Below are 25844 nucleotides of genomic sequence, written 5' to 3'. Positions count from 1 at the left end.
GTGTGACCGTCTGTCAGAGTTCAGGCTACGCCAACTCACCGTGACGGCTCGCAAGGAAGTTCCGATGACTCTCTCGTCGCGTTTTGTCTTCGCATTGAGACTTGAGAAGATGTGGGCGTGCAGCCCGATGAGTCAGGCTTGTGACATCTGCGAAAGGACGCTCCTACTAGCCATCTTTGGTCACCAATACAAGTCTGGGGCACTCGAAGGGGATGCGAGCAGCAGAGCGTTTGTCCGCTCTTCTTATCTGAATTTGGAGTTAGCGGTGCTTTGACCTTTCCCTTTGTTCTTCTCTTCGTCCACCATGCTTCGAAACGACAACGTCTTGACGAATCGGGAACAGTCTCCTGGCACGGAACTAATCCTGCGAGGGCCTTCATGACTTCGCTCAGTCCATCGATGGCGTCCCTCGTTTGTTTTTGCAAGGCTCAAGACAGGTGCAGCGGCGTGCATGCATCTTCTTTGTCGCGATGAACGGGGCACAGAACAACTGCAACGAGCGCTCGAGTCCGCCTCGGCTAGGTCCTAGTCCCTTTGTCTTCCGGGTCGAAGGCACCGAGCTCTGGGATCCGCTGTCTTCCTGAAGGTCCATGCATCTTTGTTCGAGCCCATCAAGGTGTCCGGTCTTTCTTCGACGATTCGTGCCAAGAGGCAAGGCGGAACGACCATCACAGGCTGGCAAATCCGAGTCGTCCGTCCAATCTTCGACTCGTTCTTTCATGTAGGCGATGCGACTCCGGCTGCAAGATATGAATGCTAGCCGGCAGCCTGCAAGATGCGGGCTCGAGCAACACGCATGCTGCGATTAGCTGCACTGCAACAATGGTGCTGGGCTTCGGCGGCAGGAGGGCCATGGCTGACCTGCCAAACACCTGATCAATCCTGCGCGAAGCAAGGTCTTTCCGTGACACATCCGGCCTCATCAATGCAAAGCCCACTTGCGGATACCCACTCTTCGGAATGAAGGCCCACCTCTCTCTCGGTCGGTGGGCGGAATCGCAAGCACATCCGCTCCTGTCCTAATCGCCAACAATCTTTACTGCTGATGCACGGCTGTTCGATGACCCTTCTGATCCTCAGGCGCTTCTACCTTCTCACCCTCCTCCTCCTCCTCCGCGCCTCAGTCAATCGCTCCATCGCCACTACCCACTTGCTCCGCACGTCTTGTTGGTCTCCGCGACGGGGTCTTGAAGCGGTCACAGCGATGGAGGTGTTTGTAGGGAGTGTCCCTGGATACCTGCAGACATCTGCCATCGAGGCCTTCATCTTCGATGTGCTTGACGACTGTCCCTCGACCGTGACCGTAGCATCCGCTCCTCCGACATCCAGAGGTACTTGCGAAATCCAGATCATCAAGGGCTTCTTTCTGAAGAGGATCGAACAACTCGATAAACCTGACTTCGCCATCGTCACATTCGCAAAGACCAACGTGGCCAGATGGTTCATACAGCACGCACAGAACCACTCCTTCGTTTATGATCATGAACTCCGCATCGATGTTGGCAATCGAGTTCCTTCGAAAGCATTCGCGGACGTCATAGCCGAAAACGCGGCAAATCAAAAGCCGTCAGCCACTATCGAGACTCAAGATCAACATTTCATGATCGAGTCGGTCCATGTTGGGCACTGGGCGGCGAAGGACCGTTTCATGCACACCACAAGCCACCAAGAAGCATATCTTCGACTCACGATTGAATCGCAGGGGGTTATCTCCGTCTCCGGTCTGCTGTCCTTCCTTCCTCGAGAGGTGCGAGCCTTCACTTGCGACAAACTCAATGGTGCTTCAGTGGTTTTGTTTGACCTCAGACAAAACCCCGTCCTTGCAAGACACGTACGATCAGCTCTTTCAACACAGCATCACTTCGATCTTCCATCTCGGGTCGTTCTTGTCACGTTTGCCAAGACCGACCAAGCCGTCAAAGCGGCAGGGAAGCTCAAGTCGTGCCTCGATACACTTTTCCCTGCCGGTGATACAATCAACCTGCGTTCGGTCCGAGTGGAACAGGACAGTACCGCTGCTATTCTGGATAGGTTTTTCCGACGCAGCGCGCACATCGATATGGAGCTGGCGTTTCTCCGCGAGTCTCTCATCCGCAATGAGCTCGTAGGCACCTCGGCTCTCGTACATCTTAGCGCTTACCTCGATCGAATGATCACGGCCCGACAGCCGGCGTTGGCTTTACGAGCTCTTAAGAACTTGGTGCCCAAATTGGAGGCTCGCAAAGAAAGAGGCCTCACTGAGGAGCAGACTCACAAGGTCACCAATCGTCTATGGGATGAGGCTTGCGACGAGGCCGTCAGAAACGATTCGAACGGCCTGTTGACGTTCCTGGATCCATCGCTGCCAACGGGCGACAGCCTTCTGTCCCCATTCTTGCACATCGACGTCACTCCCACCCGCGTCTTGCTGTCTGGTCCGCACTGGCACATGTCGAACCGCGTGATCAGGTCGTATAAAGATCACTGGCAGCACTTCGCTCGGGTCACCTTCACTAACGAGAGTCGCGAAGGAGCCACCACCATCACGCCCAACTACGGCTTCGCACAGAGCGAAACCTTCATCCGGAAGCGCGTCCTGTCTATACTCAAAGACGGAATCAACGTGGCTGGACGCCACTGGGACTTGCTTGCGTGGTCCTCCTCGTCGATGAGTACCCACACAGTCTGGTTCCTGGCCCCTTTCACGGACTCAAAAGGGCGTCGGGTCGATGCCAATGTGATCCGTGCCAGTCTTGGCGACTTCCGAGATGTCATTAGATCGCCCGCACTCTACGGTGCCCGCCTTTCCCAAGCATTCAGCGCGACAGCCAGTACAGTCAGGGTGCCACAGGAACACGTGCGTCATATACCAGATATCGAGGCGGAAAAAGGCAAAGCTCACACGGATGGCGTCGGACAGATATCGCCGGCCCTGATGGCGGACGTTTGGGAGAGCTATGTGTCCATGCACGGCGAACATCGTCAACGAAAGCTGCTGAAAGCCACGGCGCCCTCAGCTATTCAGATTCGCCTTGGAGGCAGCAAAGGCATGCTTGCGGTGCATCCTGGGCTCACTGGCAAAGTTGTGTGCCTGCGTCCCAGCATGCTCAAGTTCAGCTCAGGACACCAAGATCTCGAGGTCGCCAACTCTTCATCCCGCTGTCTGTCGGCCAAGCTCAATCGCCCGCTCATCAACGCGCTCGACGACCGCGGGGTCAACAAGGACGCGTTTCTGGACATACAGGACGAGGCCATGCGGCAAATCGACCGGGCCCGCACCAGGTTCAACGAGACGGCCAAGCTGTGCTCAGCGTTCAGTCTCGGCACGGGCTGCAACCTTCGAACTCTCTTTGAGAAGTGCCACAAGGCCGGCCTCGGGGCTGCAACAGTCGAAGACGACAGCTTCTTGCTCGTGCTCGCCAAAGCGGTGACAGCTGCCGCATTCGGTGACATGAAGCGCAAGGCTCGTATTCCCGTCAAAGGTGTCACTCTGCTTGGTATTGCAGACGAGTTCAGCTTTCTGAAGGAGGGAGAAGCGTTTGCACAGGTAGAGACAGTGGAGTTTGGACAAGTCAATCGAAGAATACTGACGGGGCGAAAGCTGATCGGGCGATCACCGACAATTGACCCGAGCGACGTTTGCATGATCGAATGCCGGAAGCCGCCTCCGGGACATCCTCTCTTGCAGCTCCGGAACGTCATTGTCTTCAACACCTGCACGCGTGATCAGCCGCTCCCGCGCAGGCTGGGAGGAGGAGATCTCGATGGCGACTTATACACCATCTACGAAGATGAACGTCTCTTCCCTCAGACGCGTCAGCCCCCAGGAGTCTTCCACGATAAGGTGAAGGAGCTGACGCTCAACATAGACTGCGGTCCGCATCAGCTGGCCGAGTTCTTTGCCGACTTCATGCTAAATGACTTTATCGGGCTGGTTTCGCACCTTCACCTGCGAATTGCGGACATCAGCGAGCTGGGCTCGGAAGATCCCAGATGCAAGAAGCTAGCGAGGCTGCACTCTCAGGCCACTGACTTCCGCAAGACAGGCGTCGCTGTGGCGAGGACCGACCTGCCTAGAATGCAAGATCCCATCATTCCTGATTTCCTGGTGCAATCCGAGGAGAAGAGGGAAGGCAAGCTCACATATGCGAGCAAAAGGGTATTGGGACACTTGTATCGAGCGGTCTCGTGGGACATGACAGACACGCCAAGCCTGGACAAAAACACGGATCCCGAAACCGGGCTCGAAAGAGTCATCGACGAGGAGCCTCCGGAGATGGACGACGACGAGCTAACCGAATTTGGGGCTGAGTTCAACAGGCTTGCAGAGCAACAGTCTCAGGGTCTGATCAGCTCGGCACGTGCGACAGTAGGTAATGGTTCGGCGACGCAGGCACTGCCTACCTCGTCTCATTCTGGAACGCGAAACCTCCTGGCTGCAAGGATCACTGGTCCAGCAGGCTCAGCCGACTCCACGAACGCTGCTCCTTGGCAATTCAAGGACTCCACTTTCCCTCAGTTGCTCCAAAGAATCAATCAGGCGAACAGATACTTTCTTCCAGCGCTCGGAGATGACGGCATACCGAAAGACGACGGTAGCGTGACCGCAGAGGGCCATCGCTACGCAGCGCTCTTCCAAACCTTCACGAGCTTACTCCGCCAAATGTCGCGCAAGATCGCGTCGTACCACCCCTACCCTGACAAGCTTCGACGAAACGCCAGCGATGCTGAAACCCCAATGAACGGCGTCTACCTGGTTTCCGAGGTGTACTTGCTCACGGGCCGTCTTCCGTGGGCAAGAGTGGCGAAGAGAACCCGTACCGACCGGGATAATGACCTTCTCGACGGTATGCAGTCTATCTGCACGCTCCTGCGCAAACGACTCTGCCGATTGTCGGAGCAAGGCGCATACGATAGCGCTGAGCATGGCGGGTCCGGTCCGGATACAGGTGGCAAGACAGAGACATCGCTGGCTGATAGCGGCGGAGGCTCTGGACGAGCTCAACGAGTTGCTGCAGGAGTTGCTGGCTCGAGCACCTCGGCCCGCTATACAGGGGTTGGAACTGCGGAAGCTCCTATCGAAGTGGACTCGAGCGATGAGGAGTCGCTCTCAGGCGTGGATAGTGCACGCTCGACTACTCCTCGCCCAGATGGTCAAAGATCGGCGTTGAGGCCCGTCACAAATGTCATTGACAACGCCTCGAGCGTTGCTGCGCAGCCTGTTCCTGGCTCATCAAGTAGCGCACTCAAAAGGAAGGCGTCGCAAGACATCGGTGAAGGTCAAAAGCGTACTCAGTCTGGCACGCCGTTGCCTCTCCAGACCCCTGCAGACGACAATGATGACAGACGAGCGACTCCGACCGCACCGGATCACCCCATCTCCCCCGCATCTCAGCCGTCTCCACCGCCCGCGCCCATGCTCCCTGCACAAGACGAATTCATCCGCCTAGACGCCGGCGATGACGACGCCGCGACAGTTGCGGAGGAAGACGAGGGCGAAGAGGGTGAACTGACCGCTGCTTCAGCCCAAAACACAGTCGACTCACTGTGGAAGGCCTGTCATTTCTTTTGCTCCCCCGATCGCCCTCGATACTCCAACGTGTACGGGTACAACACGTTCATGATCACGCTGACACTGCACATGCTGTCGATGTTGGAGACGCTCAAGCATCTGTCCCGCGATCAGGGTGGGAAGAGGTACTACCAGCGACCGCGAGCGGTGACACCTACGCCTCAAAATCCAGAGGTCAAGACCGAGGAAGATGGATTCGAAGAGGAGGAAGACTACGCCGAGGAGGATGAGATGGAGTACGAACAGGACCCAAACTACAGTCTGACCGAAGAAGCTATGCGGGCACTCAACCTTGGGCAGGCCATCCTCGCCGACATGCCTCCCAACCAGCTCGGCTTCGACGGCTAATTCACCATCAGTATATTCACTTAGACTAATCAACACCGCTTTTCATATCCTTTCAGCCCGATCGCCACAAGAAGAGAGAGAAATGAATGGATCTATATACCGAATAAAAGGAATGTGTGTGGGGCAGCGCAAAGCTAGCTGTGAGACAAAAGCGACAGAAGGAGGGGTATGAACTATGAACAGAAAGGAGAGTGGGTAATGTAGATGGAAACCAAAGCGTGGATACGAACAAAGAGCGCGTGCCAGATGTATATCAGGGGAAGAGGAGCAGGAAGGGGGTATTGCAGCTACCCCTGCTTGCGGAACAGCCGGGCCAGTCTTCCACCCTTACCAACACTCCTCTGGCCATCCGTCCTGCTCTTCCTCGGCGAGCCAGCCGATTCCTCACGCAGGTGGTCGAAATTGGGCGCGCTATTGGAGGGGGAGAAGAGCTTGGCGAGCTTCCGACCCTTTTTGACGCTCGGAATGCCACTCGTCGTGGTGGCCACCGAAGCCTGTTTGGGCGACATGAATCCTTCTCCGGCCCTCGAGACCCGCTGACTGGCAAGGAAAGTTTCGTACATGCCCTCCACCTGGGCCGGCGTCGGATGGTTCACTCTCTTCGCCTCGTCTTCCGTACCGCTACGATGGGCGGACGAGCTGAGATCGAGAGAGAAGGCCGCACTCACCATCGACACATCGGCTCTTCTCCCTTCGCTCGACGCAGGAGAGCCCAATAGTCCAGGCGAGATGTCCAGCGCCTCGGTGCTCGCCGTTGCACTGGATCCGCGCCGAACGGGGGTCTGCATCTGCGGACTGAGCACGGTGCGCGTCTCATCGATCATCTTGGTCAGCAGCCCGGCGAGGGAGGCCATCTTTTGAAGTCGGTGTGCGAAGTGCGCTTCACCGGTAGGAGTAGCCACGGACGATTCAGTGAATCTTGCTTGAGGAGCTGGAGGTGCAGGTGTGCGAGCGGTGGTCTCGACATGGGTAGCAACGGGGAGGACGCCAGCATCATTCGTATCCGACCTAGCAGACCCGATATCTGTAGCAGCATCCATCTCGCGCTTCGTCTCGACCTCGGTATCGAACAGTCGCCTCGCACACCGAGGCAGCGCATCCTCCCCACCAGGCACGTACGATCCAGTCGAGCGGCGCGAGGCATACGGCACCACGCCAGACTGCGTGCCCATCAGCGTATGCGACTTGGATCGCCGGTGACCCTGACCGTTCTTGCCGAGTGTCAGACCGCGCCCCGTGAGACTGGTGGTCAGCGAGGTGAGGTGGGGAGGTGGACGAGAGAGGAAGTTGCTAGCGTCGAACTTTTTGGCGAGCGAGGCGACGCGGGAGGTGTCGATGCGCGTCGTGGTGGGCTTGATGTTGTTGCCATTCGTCTGAGGAAGTATGACGGGTGCACCCGATGAATGAGTGGTAGCTGCGGGGGCAGAGAGAGGTGTCGAAGCCATCCGTTCTTGCGTAGGACGTGTCGTGTTGCTGCTTTGAGCGTGCAGGCCTAAGCGCAGTCGGAAGGGCGATTGTTTAGTAGGTTGAGCTTTCGACGCGCTGACGATGCTGACCGGAGAGGGTCGGTCTTCCGAGGCGTCGCTCTGTCCGCTGTCGTTGTCGTCGTCTTCAGGCAGATGGGAGGTCCAAATGCGGTCTCGCTTGGCAGATAGTATAGGCGTGCCTTGACGTGGCGGCTGACCCTTGCGCCACGGTGGACTGACGCACATGAGGTCGGTGAGGCGAGAATCCATGCCGACCTGCGACAGGGAAGGAGATCCTGGAACGTGATACTGCGGCATCGCAACGGCTGCTCGGGAGATGCCTGGCGAGGCGCAAAGCGGCTCCTTCTCGTCTAAGGCGGTGTCTTTTCGAGACCGTTGCGGTCGAGTTCGCTGGACCAGGTCTCGAATGACGATGTCGCTATCACTCAATTCTTGCTGCAGGTAAGAGACGTCCGGGCTTGGACTCGCTTCCCGCGTAGCTTGCTGAACCAGCTCCTCGTCAGGCGAGAACCTCAGCAGCTCGTCGAACGAGTCGCACTGCGTGCTGTGGACAGGATCGAAGACAGCGTGAAGGAGAGCCCCTCCAGCATCGCTCCTCTCGCTCGGGCTGTGAAGTAGCATGCCGCGAATGAGATCCTCCAACCCAGGAGAAATGTGCCATTCGCCCACCCAGGCACCGCGTTCGGCACGTGTGTAGTACACCTCGAACTTTTCCTTGCTGTCGAACTTCTCATCGTGGTGTTCGAAGGGAGTGCGACCAGTGAGCATCTCAAAGAAGGTAATACCAAGCGCCCAGATATCCGACTTCCTCTCGTCGTGCCAAGCTGCACGGCATCGTTCGGGCGAGAGGTACTCGGGCGTACCCCACATCTCGTTGGACATGAAGGCATCCTTATGTTGAGGCTCGTAGCGATTGGCAAAGCCAAAGTCGAAGAGCGTAGCCGTATCACGTCCGAGACCCGAGGTGTCGTAGGTGACGCCGAGATTGTCGACCTTAATGTCGTTGTGGCAAACTCCGTGCTGATGAAGCCAGTGCAGAGCCGAGAGGAGCTGTTGAAAGAAGGTGATGCACAGCGGCTCGCCAAGACACACCTTCATAGGCTCGTCGAACTTGGGCATGACGAGCATGGCGAACTTGGGCGTCAGGAGGAACTCGTAGAAGTTGACGACGTTGGGATGCCATCCGGTGCGATCGTTGCGAACGCCATGATTGGGACTGTCGCCACTGACCTGCTGGGCACGAGGAAGCTGGTCCACCAGCATGCGTAGGATCTTGAACTCGTTCCAGAGACGCTGGGTCATGGCAGCGGCGGATTTGGTGCGCTCGCGTTTGCACAGCTTGACAGCGAGGGGCCGAAAGTTGGAGGTGTTGTCGATGGTGTAGGTGCCCGAGCCAGTGAGTTTGGTGACGCGAAGCGAGCGGTAGGCGGAAGTGGGAAGGTGATCAAGAGGCTTGAGTGCCTCGACGGACCATACGCTGCCCCATTCGCCCGCACCTGTGAGCGTTGCGGATGAGAAGGGGAGAGAATGTGAGTCACGTTGCACTTAGGAGGCATTGACGGGGAAAAGCGATGTGATACTCACCAACCTCACGGAGGAACTGGTAGCGCTCCTTCAAGTCCTCCTCGCTGATTTTGAAAATGCCGAGCTGCATGGCCTTCATCTTGATCTCGGTCGTCTTCTTATCCGCAGCTGGGCTTGATTGATGAGTGACAGACGTCGGGAGCGGAACGTTTTCATAATGATCGTGGGGATGATCTGCCTGTCGAGGCGTGGATGGCTGCAAGCCTTTGTGCTGAGTCGTAGAGGTGAGCTTGGTTTCGGGAGATGCGAAGGAGGGGACGACGAAGGCGGAAGGGTCCGGACGGCGGTTGGATGATATATGTGTGTGTGACGCAGGCGAAGTCGCTTGCGGGATCTTCGACGCAGGTGCCAGATGCTGACGCGTCGCTTGAGGCGGCTTGAGCCGACTGGGTGAAATGGCATCCTTGATTCGCAGCTTGGAGAAAGAGCGCTTGAGCAGGCTGGTCGAGTCTCCGATCGGATTGCAGACTGCGCCTCTTGGCTGAGTTTTGCCAGTGCGAATAGGCTCGGCATCGTTCCGTGTCGTCAGGGGTCGGATGTGCTTCTGTGCATGACCTGCCTTGAGTCGGTCAGTATCAGTCGAGTGCAGGTCAAGGTTTGCAGTTCGGCTGGTGAGCTGAGATGCCTTGACCATGGGTTTGTTCGCCATTGGCTGCCCAGACTGCTTGACATGCGACATGAGCGCTGTCAGTGCTTCGAAGCCTCAGAGACAACCTCTAAAGCTTAAAGAAGCTGCATAGGCGAGAATAGCGGCAGGGTCGAGACTGAAGGCAGAACAAGGCGAAAGAGAGGCAACAGCTCCATCGAGAAACGCCTGCACCTGGTGTGTTTTGAACGATCTAGCCCCAAGTCGGCGTGACTTCATTTCGTTGACAAAGGGGGGATGCGATCTCATCCGACAAAGTGGGTGATGCCTTGCAGGAGCGTGCGAAATGAAGATGAGCTTGGGCATCACACCAGCGTGTGCATACCATTGTGGGAGTTTCATCCATTCTGGAACGGAGGCATTGATGCAGCCACTACAGTGAGCCCGTACGGCAGACGCTTGTGATCGTGAGTAGGTGCGGTAACGACAAGCGTTTCTGACTGTCGCCGCGACTCCGCGCGCTAACCAACTGTGATCCTAACGTTGTGTCAGTCTGGCTGTTAGGCGTTCAGTGTTCAGAAGTACTTGTCTTGCCTCCAAATTGAAGCGTGGGAACCTCGGTGGGACCATCCGGCTGCCCTTCCGAATTGTGTGACACATTAGAGTTTGACCACCCTCGTAAAATCACACAGGGTTGTGACAATGCAGAAGACTTGCATCTCCATCCGTCATCGCAGTCAAGGACGTGCACGGATGCTCTCGAAATCGTCATATTGGCGCTTTGCCAAGACTCTCAAGGATGAAGTAACGATGTCAAGTCGCCAGTCACAGACCCTGCAGCAGCCATATGCAGCTTTGACTCCGCCGAGTCATTTTGACAAGTCGGCGATGTGAGGCTGTATGAGGATTTGATGGCGACACGCAGCGATGCTACGATTGACCCGGCATCAGTGGATCGGCTTGACCGCAAGTCTGGGAAGGAAGAGTGTGCCCTTCGAGGAGTGGTGCCTAATTCCGACGAGCGGTCTTCTCAAAAAGGGTCCAGTGCGAATTCGCCGAGCAAAAGTCCGATTTCTGGCAAAGAGCAGGTCTAGCGCCCAGGGAACGACCTGGCGCCCAACCAACGGGACGACGCTCTTTTCCAATTCTAACCGCGCGACCCGCACTTCGAGCTCAAATCCGAAGCTTCTCCTCGTGGTGACTCTGTCTGCAGATAAGGTTGCGTGCAGCTCATCATACATAAGGAGAGAATCGAGCGTCGCCTTTGAGCTCACGTTCATCATCTGCCTCTTCCCCTGACGTCTTAGACAGCAGCTGCTCAACATGATCTCTTCAAGGGCAACCTCAACAGCGAGGGCATGCGTCCGCAGCGCAGCCCGTACTCGAGCGCTGCCGCAACACCAGCGACGAGCGCTTGCTACTGTCTCCTCGTCCCTCTTCCCCGGCGAGCCCTCGGCGCCGCACCTCGTCACCCAGGCAATTCCTGGCCCCAAGTCCAAGGAGCTCAGCAACAACATCGGAACCTTCCAGGAGAACCGCGCGCACGGCTTCGTCGTCGACTATGGCAAATCGCAGGGCAATTGGATCGCCGACGCTGACGGCAATGTCCTTCTCGACGTCTTCGCTCAGATCGCTTCCATCGCCATCGGATACAACAACCCGGACCTTCTCGCGCTCGCCAAGACCGACGAGTTCATCACCATGACCATGAACCGTGCTGCTCTCGGATCCTTCCCTCCCACCAACTGGCAGGAGCTCGTCGAAACCGGTCTCGGTACTGTCAAGCCTAAGGGGCTCAACAACATCTTCACCGCCATGTGCGGAAGCTGTGCCAACGAGAACGCCTTCAAGGCCTCGTTCATGGCCTACCGAGCTCGCGAGAGGGGAGAACAGGCTCAGTTCACCCCCGAGGAGATGTCGAGCTGCATGAAGAACGAATCGCCCGGCTCGCCCGATCTCACCATCCTCAGCTTCACCAGTGCCTTCCACGGTCGTCTCTTCGGCTCTCTCTCGGCGACTCGATCCAAGGCTATCCACAAGCTCGACATCCCTTCCTTCAAGTGGCCCGTGGTAGCGTGGCCTGATGTCAAGTACCCGCTCTCTCAGCATGCTCGCGAGAATGCCGAAGCGGAGAAGGTGGCTCTTGCGGCCGTCGAGGAGGCCATCGTCAGCGCAAAGAAGGGCACCTCCTCTTATGGACCTGTTGCCGCTCTCATCGTCGAGCCCATCCAGTCGGAAGGCGGAGACAATCATGCTGCCCCCGCCTTCTTCCAGGGCCTGCGCGATGTCACCAAGAAGCACGGCGTCTTCATGATCGTCGACGAGGTCCAGACGGGCGTTGGAGCCACGGGCGCCTTCTGGGCGCACGACAAGTGGAACCTCACTAGCCCACCCGACTTTGTGACCTTCTCCAAGAAGATGCAGGCGGCCGGGTTCTACCACAACATCGACACGCGACCTTCGATGGCATACCGCAATTACAACACATGGATGGGCGACCCGACGCGCACCATGCAGGCTCGCCAGATCATCCGCACCATCCAGGACCGCGATCTGGTCCAAAAGACGGACGAGGTGGGCAACTACATCTACGGCAAGCTGTCTGACATGATCGAGAACGGCGCCGGTCGGGGCAAGGTGGAGAAGCTCAGGGGCGAGAACGCCGGCACTTTCCTGGCCTTCGACGGCAGGACACCCGAGGTGAGGGACAAGCTGATCATGGAGATGAGGAAGCTGGGCGTTCACATGGGTGGATGCGGTGACAAGGCGGTGAGGTTGAGGCCAATGCTCGTGTTCGAGCAGAAACACGCCGATTTGTTCCTCGAGAAGCTCGAGACGGCTTTGGGTCAGCTTTGATGTCGAGTCACCCAGATATGTCGCTTTGCTCATTCGTCACCTTATGATCATGGATCCAGTAAGGTTGTGTGCTGAGCAAACTTTTGATGAGCACTCTCCTGGGTCACATTCGGTGAGTGTGTCTTCGAAGCGTGAGAGAAGCGAAATGAAGTCTTGGCTGAGCTTGTGTGGAGAACAAAGCGTTCAGCGAAGTCGAAGACGCGCCTTGGGCGTTCCGCGCAGCTGCGCATCGTCCGAGTTCCGCACCTGTCAAATCTTCCAACGATTCACTCGATGCTTCCTTCCTTCCTTTCCTCTTCTCCCTCAGCCATCATTCCAGCTCAACAACACTCGCAAACATGTCTGCAGCAACAGCATCCAGCGAGGCATCCACGTCGCAGCTCGCACCACCCTCTCAACCCTCCCAGGCCACCTCGAACGGCACCTCCGTCACAGAAGATGAAGCGGCGCTGTACGACCGTCAGATCCGTCTTTGGGGTCTCGCCGCACAGACTCGTCTGCGCTCGGCGCACATCCTCATCGTCGGCTGGAACGGTCCTGCGACGGAAATCATCAAGAACGCCGTCCTCTCCGGCGTCGGTAGCATCACCATCCTGGACCCATCCCCCATCGATGCACGGGTGGATCTTCTCTCCAACTTCTTCTTCCGGGCTGAAGAGGCCGGCTCGCTCAAGTGCAGTCGGGGCCCATTGGATCGCGTCCGGGCACTCAACCCGAACGTCAGAGTCACCGGCATCGACGATGTTGCCGACTACACGACGCTACTAGCGGGGGGCGAAGCGTCGGTGGCGTGGCTCACGGAGCGCTCTGTGGATGTGGTCGTAGCCGGCACACCTCTACCTACACCCACCCAAACCGGACTCATGCAAACCCTCGTCACCCTCAACACCACCACCCGGTCTGCAGGGTCAAAATTCTTCCTTTCCGCAACCTACGGTCTTGGCGGGCTGTATTTCGCAGATCAGATCGAGCACGATTACGTCCTGGAGCGACCCATTCCATCCTCGACCGAAAAGGTCCGGGTGAAACGACGTCAGACCTTCCCCACCCTGACCGACTCTTTGGGTACAACGTTTGCAGGACTGACAGAGAGGCAGAAACGACGCACGCGATTGCCGCTGGACTGGTTCGTCTTCCTCTCCCTCACCGACCTGCGCGATCGTCTGCACCCGCATGGCGCAGATACATCCATCACGCCGGACGCCCTCAAGGCCCGCACTGTAGCGCTGATCAGGGAGAAGGGTCTGTCGAGCACCACAATTTTTGCTGCCTACGCCAAAGACGAACGGGAGGTGGATAGGGTCTTCCAACGAATCATAGGAGAAGGTGGGATGGGCGTCACGCTCGCCCCCGTGGGCAGCATCTTGGGGGGCGTGCTGAGTCAGGACATTTTGAACAGCATCGGTGGACGAGAGGAGCCAGTGGTCAACTGGTTGTTTCTGAGCATGGACGGGCTGGGTCAGGCGAACGTGGCTAGGATCGGCGAGGTGAGTGCGCCGGTAGTGGTCGATTAGCTACACCAGACAGAAGCCAGAAGAATGTACAACAGTCCGTCACAAGCAGAGAGCACGATGAAACGGCGATATATTCCAGAGTCAGATCGAGCCAAGTGAGTGTGTGGTGTATCCGAGGTAGGGGCATTACAAGAAAGGTATTCGATAGTGAAAAAAAATCCAACGATGAAATGAAGCAAACGAGTGTGGTGTGTGCTGGGCCCGGTCGAGTGGATAGGCCCAGCCCTCGAAGCGAGTGTCGGGGTGAGGTCCATTCCTTCATCCCGGCTTACAATCCGACTACAACGACCGAAACGAGCGCAGCAACAGCAACCACACCCATCAAACCAGCGTTCTTGCCCAGCGCTCCATTCTGTGCCGTTCCACCTTGAACAATGGTATAGCTCGGCTTACTACCCTCCTTGCCCACAGCATAATTAGCCGCGTACTGTCCCGGTTTACCGCACGTACTACCATAGTTCTGGGCGCAAGTATCCAGACACTTGTCCTGATCGGCGACGCTCTGGCCGGGCTTCACGCAAGCATCCCTACAAGCGGTGTTCCTGCCCTGACAATCAGCCAGCATCACCGGCCACTGGTACTGCTCCAATCGACTCGCGCCCTTGCTGCACGAACAGGCGACACCCATGTACTTGGTCTCGCAAAAGTTGGTCAGCTTGGCCTCGGTATCGTTGCACCCCGCCTTGGCGCAGAACTGCATCTGCGAGGCGCACAGGGCGGTCTTGGACTGATCGGAGGAAGAGTTGAGTGCGAGGTTCCAGTTGTACGTCGGCAAACCGGCGGTGTTGGCGAAAACGATTTGGTACGGGTTCGATTGGCCCTGGAGCGAGGGGAGGGTGGGGAAGACACCGGTGGCCGTGGCGGATGGCAAGGTGTAGTTGGACGAAGCGGTCGCGTTGAGCGCTGGCAGCGACGAGGGGAGCGCAGAGACGTTGATGATTGCGGTCGAGGATGGAAGAGGTGGGGGGATGTAGGTGACCGTGCCGGCAGCATAGGCAGGGGAGGAGATAGGGTCCGAGGCAATGGTGCTCGTCGCTGCAGAGTCGGAACCAGAGATGGCGGCGTTTGTGGGCGCAGAGCTGGGCGCGGAAGTGGCAGGGACGGAAGAGGCAGCAGATGCGACCGAGGTAGCGACCGAAGAGGCGGCAGCTGCGGAGCTGGCGGGCGAAGCTTGTTGACTGCTACCACCTCCGTTGCCAAAGTTGAGCGAGGCGATGCCTTGTGCTTGCGCCGGGGTGGCGGCGAACAGGGCGGCGGCGGACAATGCCGCGACGGCAGCGATGCTTGTCCTCATTGTGGGTGGTGCTTGCGGATCTGCGATTACCGCGCTCTGGAAGGTGGATTGTAGTTGGACCAAGGTATAGCAGGTTCCAGAAATAGCAATAAAGACGGCTGTAGTAGACCGAAGTGAGGGTGCACTCGTAAAGAATCGAAAGGTGGAGAGCAGGAAAGGTCGAGAGGGTATCAAGCGGACGGGTCGAGATGATGGACGTGGTGGGATGGTGAGGACAACGACGACGACGAAGGGCAAAAGAGAGTGTGGATGGCGGACCAAATTCTGGAGTGCAGGCAAGCGGCGAAAGAGGCACTGCTGCGATGAGAAGCGCGAATCAGGCGAGTTGCTACTGCTGCTGCTAAACTTGGACTGAAACGGCGGAGCGGCTGCACGAGTGTCCAAGGCCGCTTGTGTGCTGCTGCTGCCGGCTGCTGATCGCCTGGTTAGCTTGCGGGGAAATCAGCGAAAATCCAGCGCCCTCGCTAGGCATGGGCAGAGGCGTTGCAGCAGCTGAGCCTGAAATCGACGAAAAGGAGAATTTTTCTGAAAGCGGTTGGCCTCGAAAGCTGCGCCTGCTCGCTGCAACATGATGCTACCCGAGCTGCAAATTCGTCAACGATGCTTTGCCCCGTTTCGACACGCAAAGAGGGTCCAGCAACTGCCTAGGGGTCGAGGTCCTGGCGGTCCTTGGAGGCCTGCCTACAAATCCACTGCAGATCCTATTCGTCCAGACACGCCGAAAGAGCAGCTGAGAGGTGTCAAGTCTCAGCCCCGCTCACTCTCGCTCTTGCTGCTGCCCCGACGACTCGATAGCCGACCAGCTCGACACGACGATCATCAGCGCGCTTTTGGACACTCATGAAGTCGTCTTGGGGCTTCATCACCCCACTCTATTGGCTCTGCAATCAATATGAGATCTGTCGCAGGTCCGCACTGACGCTCGACCAGCGCAATGCAAGTATGTGGGGAAAATACAGTAGACCAGACACCTTCTTCAGAAGGGCTGTCTCCATTGTCGTGTCGCAGATGCGGATGCGGTTTGGCGTTCTTGTTTGTGCCGCCTGCTAGGCGAGCTTGCTGAGCTTCAATTGCCAAGTTTCTTTTTTCACGCATCCTCTTTCTCCTCCTCCTGCGCTTGGTGGGCGCCATCGGGCCTCCCTTTCTCCTTCCGCTGGGAGAGACACAACGTAAGGTTTTCTGGCAATCCAAAGCTCACTTTCGACTTCGCAGTGTCCAACTCTGCCTGTCAAGACTACCGATTGTGGGGTAAGTCGTCTTGGTGGGGCTGTCGAAGAGCTGAAAGATGTTAGCCCTAGCTACCAAACATCTTAGGATCTAAATTCACGTTGCCGCCGACTTCCGAAATCGCGATCCTGGACCCTGAAAAAGATTCGGTTCGCGAACGCTTTCTTCTGGCCTTCCTCTTGTGGACCTTCTCTACCGACAGCCAAGCCCCCCGGACTGGGTCGACTGTACGCTTTCCGAGTTGCAACAGCGGAGACGACGTTGAGCTACCCAGCTCCGATGTCTTATAGCACTCCAAGTCGGTTTCGGCACTCTCTGGCGCCATGAAGTCGCACGGCTCGCAGCATGGCAGTCGTTATGGCGCCTCCTTCTCTCAGCCTAACATGGCGCCATCTTCCGACTTTGACGAGCTCATGTCGAGCCAAGCAGGTCCTTCATCAGCATCTCAACGCGAGGCATCTCAGTTCTCGCAGCGTCCAAGATGCCCGGAATGTGGAACACGCAAGATGCGCCTTCGAGCAGGCCAGCTCATCTGCAAACGCGGTCACGTACAGCAGCACTTTCGCATCGAGCAAGCCGAAGACGACGAATTTCTGGGCGACGGAGTTGCGAGGAAACGACGCACTGTCAACGTCAACAAGGTTCGCAGGCTCAAGAGTCAACACACACCTCACTACTCGCTGCCAGACACCGATGTCGAGCTAGAGGACAGCGAAGAGGACCAGCTCGAAGAAGAGACGCGACGCGCTCACAAGCGGGCTCGAAGGCAGAGTTCGAGATCCAGATCACGGTCGAGATACTCTGCGCATTCAGACGAGCTGGATCAGCTCGCCTCCGATAGTCAACAAGACGACGATGGCGACGAGCCGCCCTACTCCATCCGAGCCGACAGCTTCTTCGAGCGAGATCCTCGGTCCGCACGCAGCTACGCAGCCTCTTCCGCTGCAGAAGAGAGTGGTCTCGACTCGGAACCAGACACGTTCGCACGAGCCTCAAGACGAGGCATCCGCAGGATCTGGCGTTCTGGTGTCGGCCTATACGGCGCGTACGAAGGCCGCTTCGCCTTGCTACAATGCTTGCAACTCATCTTGCGGCTCCAGCTCAACAAGCTTCGCGAGCTGTGGGGAGAAAAATTGCCACCAGAGACCGAAGCAATCGCTCGTGATCTTTGGACCATGTTCGTCTCTCTTCTGCCCGCTGGTCATTATCCACCCGAACCGCTCATTGCCGCCACTTTCGATTGGCACACTCGTCACTCCCTATCGCAAGAGCGCGCTACAGAGCTCTTTCCCAATCACGCTACGTACGATCCGGAGAGCGATATCCGTCAGCACAGGCGCAGGACGCTTTTCAACGGATATCACCACCATCTTGAGCGTAGACAGCGCACCACAAGTAGTCGAGAGCAGTCACATGAGCAGCGAGAGCAGGATGAGGAGGATCTGGCCGACTCGGACGATCCAGCTACCGCAAAGGACTGCATCGACTGGATCGTCGGTCAAGGAGAGCACGAACGATCACGATCCCAACGCTCCAGCGAGCCCGAGTCTCTCGCTGATCCGGAAGACGAGCTTGCTGAGCTCGATCCCGTCTTTGCCGAGGAGCGCAGGCAGCGACAACGCTCGCAAGCGATGTCTGAGGCGACCAGCGACAATGAAGGCCAGCAACGCGAGCTCACTCCTCCGTCTGGACAAGGCAATGGTCGAAAGAGTCGGCGTCACATTCCTGCCTGGGCCTCTAAGCACTCGGTCGCCAAGGCCCAAGCCGAGGTCCTCCATCTCGCCATCATGCCGACCACAATCTCGATCATCTACCTATCGCTACATCTCCTCAAGATTCCCGTCCTCTGGGCCGACCTAGTGAAGCTCATCTCTTCGCACAAGCTACCTTATCTAAACGTCGTCCATTTGTTGCCGCTTCCAATGACGCAATCTTTGAACAAGGACAATGTTCACCATCACCACCTCGACACAGACGTCGTTCCCAGCATCACGACGCTTCATCTGCACACTCTGAGCGTGGCCGACCTGCTGCAACGCACATACGAGATCGATTTTGGCGAGGGCAACACGCCGGCTCAGCTGACGAGGCTGGTGGAGGGCATGTTGCTGCCACCGACGTTCTATGTCGCGACAAAGCGAATGCTGGAAACGGTCAGCAGAGGCGTTGGTCTACAACTTATGCCTAGTCCACCTCAGAAGGAGAAGAGCACAGCACCGCGCGGCTCGATCGAGGAGGACTTGCAAGGTGCATTGCCAGGAGCGGCGCAGCTGCAGCGCGCGCCGAAGGAGTTTGTCCTGATGGCAGCGCTGCTTGTCGTCATCAAGATGCGATATGGTCTTGATGGTCGCGAGCGTGTCGAGCTTCTTCCGACCCCTTCCGCAGATCCAGCAGGCAGCAAGAAGGGACATGCCGGCATATCATGTGCGCCGTCACTCGAGCCGTGGCTCGCCGCTCTCGACAAGCGACGAGAGCGGTACCTGCATTCGACCGACGCAGCGGTCGAGATGGATCCTGCCGAGCTAGAGGCGCTGCACATGACCTCGGACCAGGTGGAAGCGTACGCCGCATTCGCCGAGGAACACCTGATTCTATCGAACCAGATCGATCTTCACGAATGGCGCAGACTCGAGCCGCAGCGTAGGTGGGCATCCTTCACCGACTTCATGCCCTCTGCTCCCTCACCCACGCGCCAGCAATCCGCTCAACCGGCTCAGGCCAACGCGGATGAGTGGACACAACTCGACGCTGACCTACGCAGTCTCTACCGCAGCCACATGGCGCAGCCCGTCACCCACACCACCTCGCTTCCCGCCGGCGCCTCGTATCCAATGCACCAATTCACCGGCACCTCTCGCAGTGACGCCGATCCGCTTGGTCTTACACACTCTGAACTCTACCCGCGCGTCATTCACCACGCCAACCATCTCGTCGGCATCGCTACACCCAGAACGGCGAGCACGGCGATGGACGCGATCATCAATCAGCTGGTGAATCCAAGGGCGGAGAATGCGGATGCGACGATCAAAGGCTGGGAGAGCGGGTTTGGGATTCAGGCTCATCTCGAGGTCGTGGAGCGGATGGTGGAGGCGGTCATGAGGGGAAGGGCGAGGAGGATGAGGAGGGAGTTGGGGAGGATACACCGGGACAAGATTGGTCAAACGGATGGCCAGAGGACCGGTGATGGTGCTAGGCATGAGGCGGAAGAAGAGGCAGATAGCGAGACTGAGGAGGAGGAAGAGGAAGTAGGAGAGGGTGAGTAGGTCCACAAACACACAGTCGCCGATCAGATTGTATTGTTGCAACAGCGTCGCATTGTCTTGTCTCCAATAGCCATCCACGCTAGTCCTCATCATCGACGCCAAACAGCACGAACGACTTCTTTGGTGCGTCGCCCCACTCCATCTCTCCGTGCGCCCCATTGAATCTCTGTCCCGTCCTTCTGTCCAACCCTGTCTCCCTCGCTTGCACCGATTCGTGCCTCCTCTCCGCACCCTCCGGGTACCCAAATCGTGAAGCTGGCTGCGAAGGGTCGTACACCGAATCGTCATCGTCGTAACCCTCGCTGGGCCGAGAGTCAGGATGACGCAGGGTGGGCGGTCGGAACGTCTGCTCGTCCCTGACCCGTATTGACGCAGTGATCTCCTCGAGCTTCTGCAGCGTCTGCGTCTGCACCAAGAACGCAAACCCATCCGATCTCGGTGCGCCCACAGGCACGAACCAGAGATACCACTTGTCGCCCATGACCTGCCGCCAGTTGTTGGCCGCACCGACGTCGTACACGTTGAGCTTGGAGGCCTTTTTGAGCGCACGTCGTTCGTCCCGTGTGAGATGCTCATCTGTTCGCCAACCGCTTTCGCTCCTCTCTTCCCTGTTTGATGCACTGCGAGCGGTGCGATCGCTTCGCTCGATGGAGCTGCGCATCACGCCTCGCAATCGGTCCTCCACCCGAGGCCTGTTTTCATCCCTCTTGACCCGCAACCTCACCCGCCCTGACCCCTCCATACTCTCAATCGTCGTCCTGTTCCTACAGATCAACCAAGCATGGTATCCTGCAAAGGGCACCAGACTAGCCCCGAAGATGAAGCCCAGAAACATCACCACAGCCCAAGCGATGGGGCTGCTCTCGAACCCATCCGCCTCTCCTTCCACATAGCGCAGCAGCGCCCTGGCGGTCTCCTGACATGCGTATGCGCAGAACAACGCCGTGTAGCTGATGAACAGAAAGAACGCCTTGTGGTTGCGCAGCCCGACACAGCGATTGGCGAGCCAGGGACAGTGGTGGTCCATCCGTAGAACGCATGTTTGGCACGTGCTGCAGTGGTGGGTGCGATCCGGCTTGGGAGCGTTGCATTTGGCACACCAGCGAGGGTCGCCGGTAGATTTGACCCAGATGTTGGCGCGTTCTTGGACGACTGCGCCGGTGGACAGACGGGCGAGGTCGGAGAGCTGTTCGCGGCCCGAACGGGCGGGGTAAGATGGCTGACCAGGGATCGGGGCGGGGAGGAGTGGGGCGGAAGAGGAGACGTCCACTGAGTCACGATGGTGCATGAGCGATTGGGATTCCTCGTTGGGTGCGCCGTGATGCATCTCGTACTCGCTACCAGGACGCAGATTGCTACTTGAGCTGGTCGCTCCCCATCCTTCCGAGTCGTTGACTTGTCGAGATGGCGAACCAGGGTGTTGGAACACCGCCACGATGAAGCCCCATATCGCTCCTCCCGCCAGTGTCGTCGAGAACAAGATCTCGAACAAAGCCGATATCCATTCACCCTTCCGTATAAATCGGTATTGGATCGCGAGAGAGACGGTGACGGTGAGATAGGCAAAGGCGATGAGACCGACGATGAAGACGAACGGGATCCAGCGCAGGTTGCGACATATGCGTTTGAGCGACTCGGATGCGTGCGGGTTCTTGGGATCGCAGGTGAAGGGCATCTTGCGTAGCTACGAGCCGAGCGGCTGGCTTGAGAGGTATGAAGAGAGGTTATGCGCTTGACCGCAGCATGTCTCGTGATGAAGCCGAGTGTGGTGTGATGGTGTGAGAAGGTGAGGGAGCACCGCCCCTCCGCGCAGTCGACCGAGACGCGTGACAGGACCCTGGCTGAGCTGCACTGCTGAGTGTTGGACTCCACTTTGATTTTTGGCTTGAGACCTTCCGACTCAGCTCCCTGCAGCTTGTTTGCTCCTGCACGCACGCATCTTTGAAGGTCGACCGCGCTACCACCATCATCACGAAGGGTGTCTCGGTTCAAAGGCTGCATACTGCAGCTCAAGGCTAGGCCCGCCTTGCATCACATCGACCATGGCCTCCCTCGATAAGCTCGCCATTCGCGGCGTGCGCTCCTTCGACGACAAAAGCATCAACATCATCCAATTCTTCCAGCCACTTACTGTCATTGTGGGCTATAATGGCAGCGGCAAGACCACCATCATCGAATGTCTCAAGTATGCTACCACGGGCGACTTGCCTCCCAACACCAAAGGCGGTGCTTTCGTCCACGACCCACAGATGGCCACCTCCAACGAAGTCAAGGCGCAGGTCCGACTGCGCTTCTATGCGGCCAACAAGGTGCGCATGAACTGCGTTCGCAACCTCCAAGTCTCGCGCAAGAAGGGCGGCGGTCTCACCATGAAGACGCTCGAAGGTCTTCTCCAGATCGCTGACGACGATGCCAAGACGGGAAAGCGCGGTACATTGTCCACGAAATGCTCCGAGCTCGACGAGGAGATCCCTCGCCTGCTTGGCGTGTCCAAGTCCATCCTCGAGAACGTCATCTTCTGCCACCAGGAAGACAGCAATTGGCCCCTCTCAGAGCCAGCTAGCTTGAAAAAGAAATTTGACGACATCTTCGAGGCAACTCGCTACACCAAAGCACTAGACAACATCAAGTCTTTGCGCAAGGACCGCACCCAGCAGCTCAAGGTCGACAAGGCAGCCCTCGAGGGTCTAAAAGTCGACAAGGATCGCGCAGACACCATCAAAAGCAAGCTCACACACCTGCAGGCCGACCTTGCGCAGAAGGAAGCCAAGCTCGAAGATCTCAACGAGGAGATCCGCGTCAAGACCGTGCAGAACTCCAAGTTCTACGACGAGGCCACACGCTTCCGCGAGATTGTGAACCGCGCAGAGACGTTGGAGGAGAAGGAGAGGCTCCACAAGGAGAACATGGAGGCTCTGCAAGCGACTATGACGCCAATCAAGGACACCGACGAGGAGCTGCAGAAGCGCAAGCAAAAGTTCCAGTCGCATCTCGATCAAAACCAGTCAAAGATCCACACGCTCAAGCGACGTCAGGCTGAGAAGGAGGACGAGCTGGAAACACACGAGCAGCGTCATCGCAAGAAGCTGTCAGAGAAGGGTGGTCTCGATGCCGAAAAGCGAGCACACATTCAGGCGAAAGAGAAGCGCGAAGTTTCGATCAAGCAGATCGGCAACGAGCTTGGCATCAAAGGCTTTGGCGGTGATGGGCTCACCGATGCCCAGATCCGAAGCTTCGAGGATCGTGTCAAGGAGGAGGTGCGCAAGCTTGACGATGAGCTGGCAAGTCTGCGCGAAGCCGACTCGAAGAAGGATGACGACCTGACCACAACGTGGCAGAACCTGCGCGCCGAGCTGCGAGCAAAGCTGAACGCTCGCGAGCAACTTACAGATTCCGTGCGCAAGCTTCGAGAAAAGATTAAGAGGGCACAAGACGAGCTTGACGGCTACGCCCTCAGCGGCGTCGACATCGAAGCGGCAGAACGTGATCGAGACGGCCTCTCCACCAAAGTGGCTGCAGCGCAAAAGGAGTTCGAGGACGCAAAATACGAGGAGCAGATCCGTAAGAAGAATGCGGACATCCGCGAGAAGGACGATTTGCGCGAGGAACGCACTTCCGAGATCAATCTGCTCAACCGCCATGCGGAGCTACGCGCCTCGCTTGGCTTGAAGATGCAGCAGGCGACCACACGCAGGAACACAGCTCAGGAGCAGTTCGACCGACACAAGGCTGCTCTGGCTGATCGAGTGCGTCCCAATATGGAGCTGCGCGACGTGGAGAACGAAGTTGCACGAGCACTCTCGAAGCACGAGAAGCGACTCGAGGAGCTCGAATCGGCGAACGCGGTCAAGAATCGAGAGCTGCAGCAGGTCGAGTCCGCAATCTCGTTCGCCAGCAAGCAGCTCAAGACCAAGCAGGAGATGGCAGCGGAGCTACAGCAGGCCATCAAGACGATTCTTGCTGGCGACTTCAAAGACGCGGAGGAAGCGGTCAAGGTCTGTGCCGAAGAAATCGCTGCCGCCAAGGACGAGTATGCGTCGATCGACTCGCTCGACTCTTTCCTCCGTCGAGTTCTGCGGGAAGCCAAGGGCAAAGGTCACTGCTTTGCGTGCAACAGAGGCGTCACACCGAGCGAGTATGAGGCGATCGAAAAGCACGTCTCGTCCACGCTCAGCTCGAGCAACACTGCCCAGAAGAAAAAGACGCTGAAGGCCGACATCGATGGCTGGACCGAGCGCAACGCCGAATGTCAGACCGCGCTTGCCAAAGATGCGCAGCGCAAGGTCATCCAGGACGTCGAGATCGTCGAGCTTCAAAAGACGATCTCGTCCAAGGAAGCTGAGCTCGAGGTAGCAGCAGAGGCGGCGGAGGCATCTTCTACCGAATTGACCCAGATACAGGCAGAGCTCAAAGAGCTCCAGGTACTGCGTCGCGTTGGCAGCGATATCGCACGATTGCTTTTGGAAGCGAATGATCTGGATGCAGAGGTGCAGAACCTGCAGAGTGACCTCGCGTCTACCGGCTCGACTCAGACAGGCGAGCAAGTGCAGGCTGAGATTGATCAGCTCGCCGCGACGATCAAGGTGCTCAAGCGCGAGCTGAATGCTCTGCAACAGGACCGGGAAACCAAGCGTACCTTGATCAACAGCCTGGAGCGCGACACTCATCGAGCCGAGGTGGCCGTGATCACCAAAAGGCAAGAATACGCCAAAAAGACATCGATCGAAACGCAGCTGCAGGAGGTCAGCGCTGACCTTGAGGAGCAGCAGAAACGCATCAAGGGCCTCGACGCCGAGGTTGAAAGCGCCAATGGCCCCATTCGTCGGGCCAAGGACGAGCTCGAGACGTTCAAAGCAGAGGCGAGCGAGGCGGAAAGCAAGCTCAAGGGCAGAGCGGACAAACTCGAAGGATGGGCAAAGCAGATCCGTGAGCTCAATGCCGCGGTCAATGCCTACATCCAGCAGAGAGGCGACCAGCGTTTGGAGGAATGCGTTGAGGCCATACAGGAGCTCGTCGACAAGATTCAAGGCATTCATCGAGACATCAAGGAGATCACTGACAAGACGGCAGAGCTGCAGAAAGAGGTCAATCAATCTCAGGCGACCGAGCGCAACATCCTCGACAATCTGCGCTACCGTCAGCTTGCCAAAGACGTTGTCAAAATCGAGGAGGAGATCAACTCGTTGGACCTCGAACAGGCGCAGCGCAGTCGAAAGCACTTTGCCGACAAATATACCCAAGCCAAAGAAGAGGAGAACAGGCTCAACGGAGAGGCGTCTCACTTAAGCGGAGAGCTCGCATCGCTCCGATCGCAGATCAAAGGTCGCGAGCTCGAGCTGCGAGACGAGTTCAAAGGCGTCCACCAGAACTACAAACGCAAGCTGATCGAGGTCAAGACATCCGAGATGGCCAACAACGATCTGGAAAAGTATGCAAAGGCGCTCGAGAACGCCATCATGCGATACCACGCGATCAAGATGGAGGAGATCAACGACATCATCCGCTACCTGTGGCAGAAGACGTACCAGGGCACCGATATTGACACGATCCTAATCAAGTCCGACAATGAGGGCGCGCGAGGCAACCGGTCGTACAACTACCGCGTGTGCATGGTCAAGGATATGGTCGAGATGGACATGCGTGGTCGCTGCTCCGCCGGTCAGAAGGTGTTGGCCTCGATCATCATTCGCCTTGCGCTTGCAGAGTCTTTCGGCAGCAACTGCGGCATCCTGGCGCTCGACGAGCCCACGACGAACTTGGACAAGGACAACATCGAGGCGCTGGCGAGGAGTCTGGCGGACCTGATCAAAGAGCGCGCGGAGAACAGCCAGTTGCAGCTGATCGTGATCACGCACGACGAGGAATTTCTGACACTGCTGGGGCAGAACGATGTGCTCGAGTACTACTGGAGGGTCAGCAGGGATGTTCATCAGAAGAGCATCATTGAGCGCGAGCGGATCCGCAATGTTTGAGGGGGTGCGGGTCGGCGTCCGTGGTGTCTCCTGTTGTTCCTTTCTCATCTCGCATTGCATTGCTCCTACGCATTCTTCAATCACATCATGGTCGAATCTCTGACCTTGTGATGCTGTTCCGTGTCACCCTTCGTTTGAAGCATACTGAGAGGCCGATAGCAG

General features: G+C 57.6%; 8 protein-coding genes across 8 annotated transcripts; 5 read left to right on the top strand and 3 right to left on the bottom strand.

Moving 5' to 3' along the window:
• Positions 1 to 2059: 2059 nt before the first annotated feature.
• On the top strand, positions 2060 to 5899 carry PSEUBRA_004209 (RNA-dependent RNA polymerase, eukaryotic-type; the record flags this gene model as incomplete). The annotated part of the gene is made up of 1 exon (XM_059465247.1): positions 2060 to 5899. The coding sequence occupies one exon, from the start codon at positions 2060 to 2062 to the stop codon at positions 5897 to 5899; it is 3840 nt and encodes a 1279-aa protein (XP_059320523.1).
• A 287-nt stretch (positions 5900 to 6186) lies between these two features.
• On the bottom strand, positions 6187 to 9619 carry PSEUBRA_004208 (Protein kinase domain protein; the record flags this gene model as incomplete). The annotated part of the gene is made up of 2 exons (XM_016437770.2): positions 6187 to 8882; positions 8971 to 9619. The coding sequence occupies 2 exons, from the start codon at positions 9617 to 9619 to the stop codon at positions 6187 to 6189; spliced, it is 3345 nt and encodes a 1114-aa protein (XP_016291310.2).
• A 1260-nt stretch (positions 9620 to 10879) lies between these two features.
• Positions 10880 to 12412, top strand: PSEUBRA_004207 (Aminotransferase class-III; the record flags this gene model as incomplete). Its single annotated transcript, XM_016437792.2, has 1 exon — positions 10880 to 12412. The coding sequence occupies one exon, from the start codon at positions 10880 to 10882 to the stop codon at positions 12410 to 12412; it is 1533 nt and encodes a 510-aa protein (XP_016291309.2).
• Positions 12413 to 12750: 338 nt separating this feature from the next.
• Positions 12751 to 13926, top strand: PSEUBRA_004206 (UBA/THIF-type NAD/FAD binding fold; the record flags this gene model as incomplete). Its single annotated transcript, XM_059465246.1, has 1 exon — positions 12751 to 13926. The coding sequence occupies one exon, from the start codon at positions 12751 to 12753 to the stop codon at positions 13924 to 13926; it is 1176 nt and encodes a 391-aa protein (XP_059321498.1).
• A 268-nt stretch (positions 13927 to 14194) lies between these two features.
• Positions 14195 to 15220, bottom strand: PSEUBRA_004205 (uncharacterized protein; the record flags this gene model as incomplete). The annotated part of the gene is made up of 1 exon (XM_016437733.1): positions 14195 to 15220. The coding sequence occupies one exon, from the start codon at positions 15218 to 15220 to the stop codon at positions 14195 to 14197; it is 1026 nt and encodes a 341-aa protein (XP_016291308.1).
• A 1550-nt stretch (positions 15221 to 16770) lies between these two features.
• Positions 16771 to 19710, top strand: PSEUBRA_004204 (Transcription initiation factor Rrn7; the record flags this gene model as incomplete). The annotated part of the gene is made up of 1 exon (XM_016437760.2): positions 16771 to 19710. The coding sequence occupies one exon, from the start codon at positions 16771 to 16773 to the stop codon at positions 19708 to 19710; it is 2940 nt and encodes a 979-aa protein (XP_016291307.2).
• Positions 19711 to 19789: 79 nt separating this feature from the next.
• PSEUBRA_004203 (Zinc finger, DHHC-type, palmitoyltransferase) lies at positions 19790 to 21385 on the bottom strand (the record flags this gene model as incomplete). The annotated part of the gene is made up of 1 exon (XM_016437732.1): positions 19790 to 21385. One exon carries the CDS (start codon positions 21383 to 21385, stop codon positions 19790 to 19792), a length of 1596 nt encoding a protein of 531 aa, XP_016291306.1.
• A 367-nt stretch (positions 21386 to 21752) lies between these two features.
• Positions 21753 to 25682, top strand: PSEUBRA_004202 (DNA repair protein Rad50; the record flags this gene model as incomplete). The annotated part of the gene is made up of 1 exon (XM_016437750.1): positions 21753 to 25682. One exon carries the CDS (start codon positions 21753 to 21755, stop codon positions 25680 to 25682), a length of 3930 nt encoding a protein of 1309 aa, XP_016291305.1.
• Positions 25683 to 25844: the final 162 nt, after the last annotated feature.

The sequence above is a fragment of the Kalmanozyma brasiliensis genome (genome assembly GCF_000497045.1).
Source record: "Kalmanozyma brasiliensis GHG001 unplaced genomic scaffold PSEUBRA_SCAF3, whole genome shotgun sequence".
NCBI lineage: Eukaryota > Fungi > Basidiomycota > Ustilaginomycetes > Ustilaginales > Kalmanozyma > Kalmanozyma brasiliensis.
Note: the sequence above shows the minus strand (reverse complement) of the source record. Positions and strands in the feature narration are given on the sequence as shown.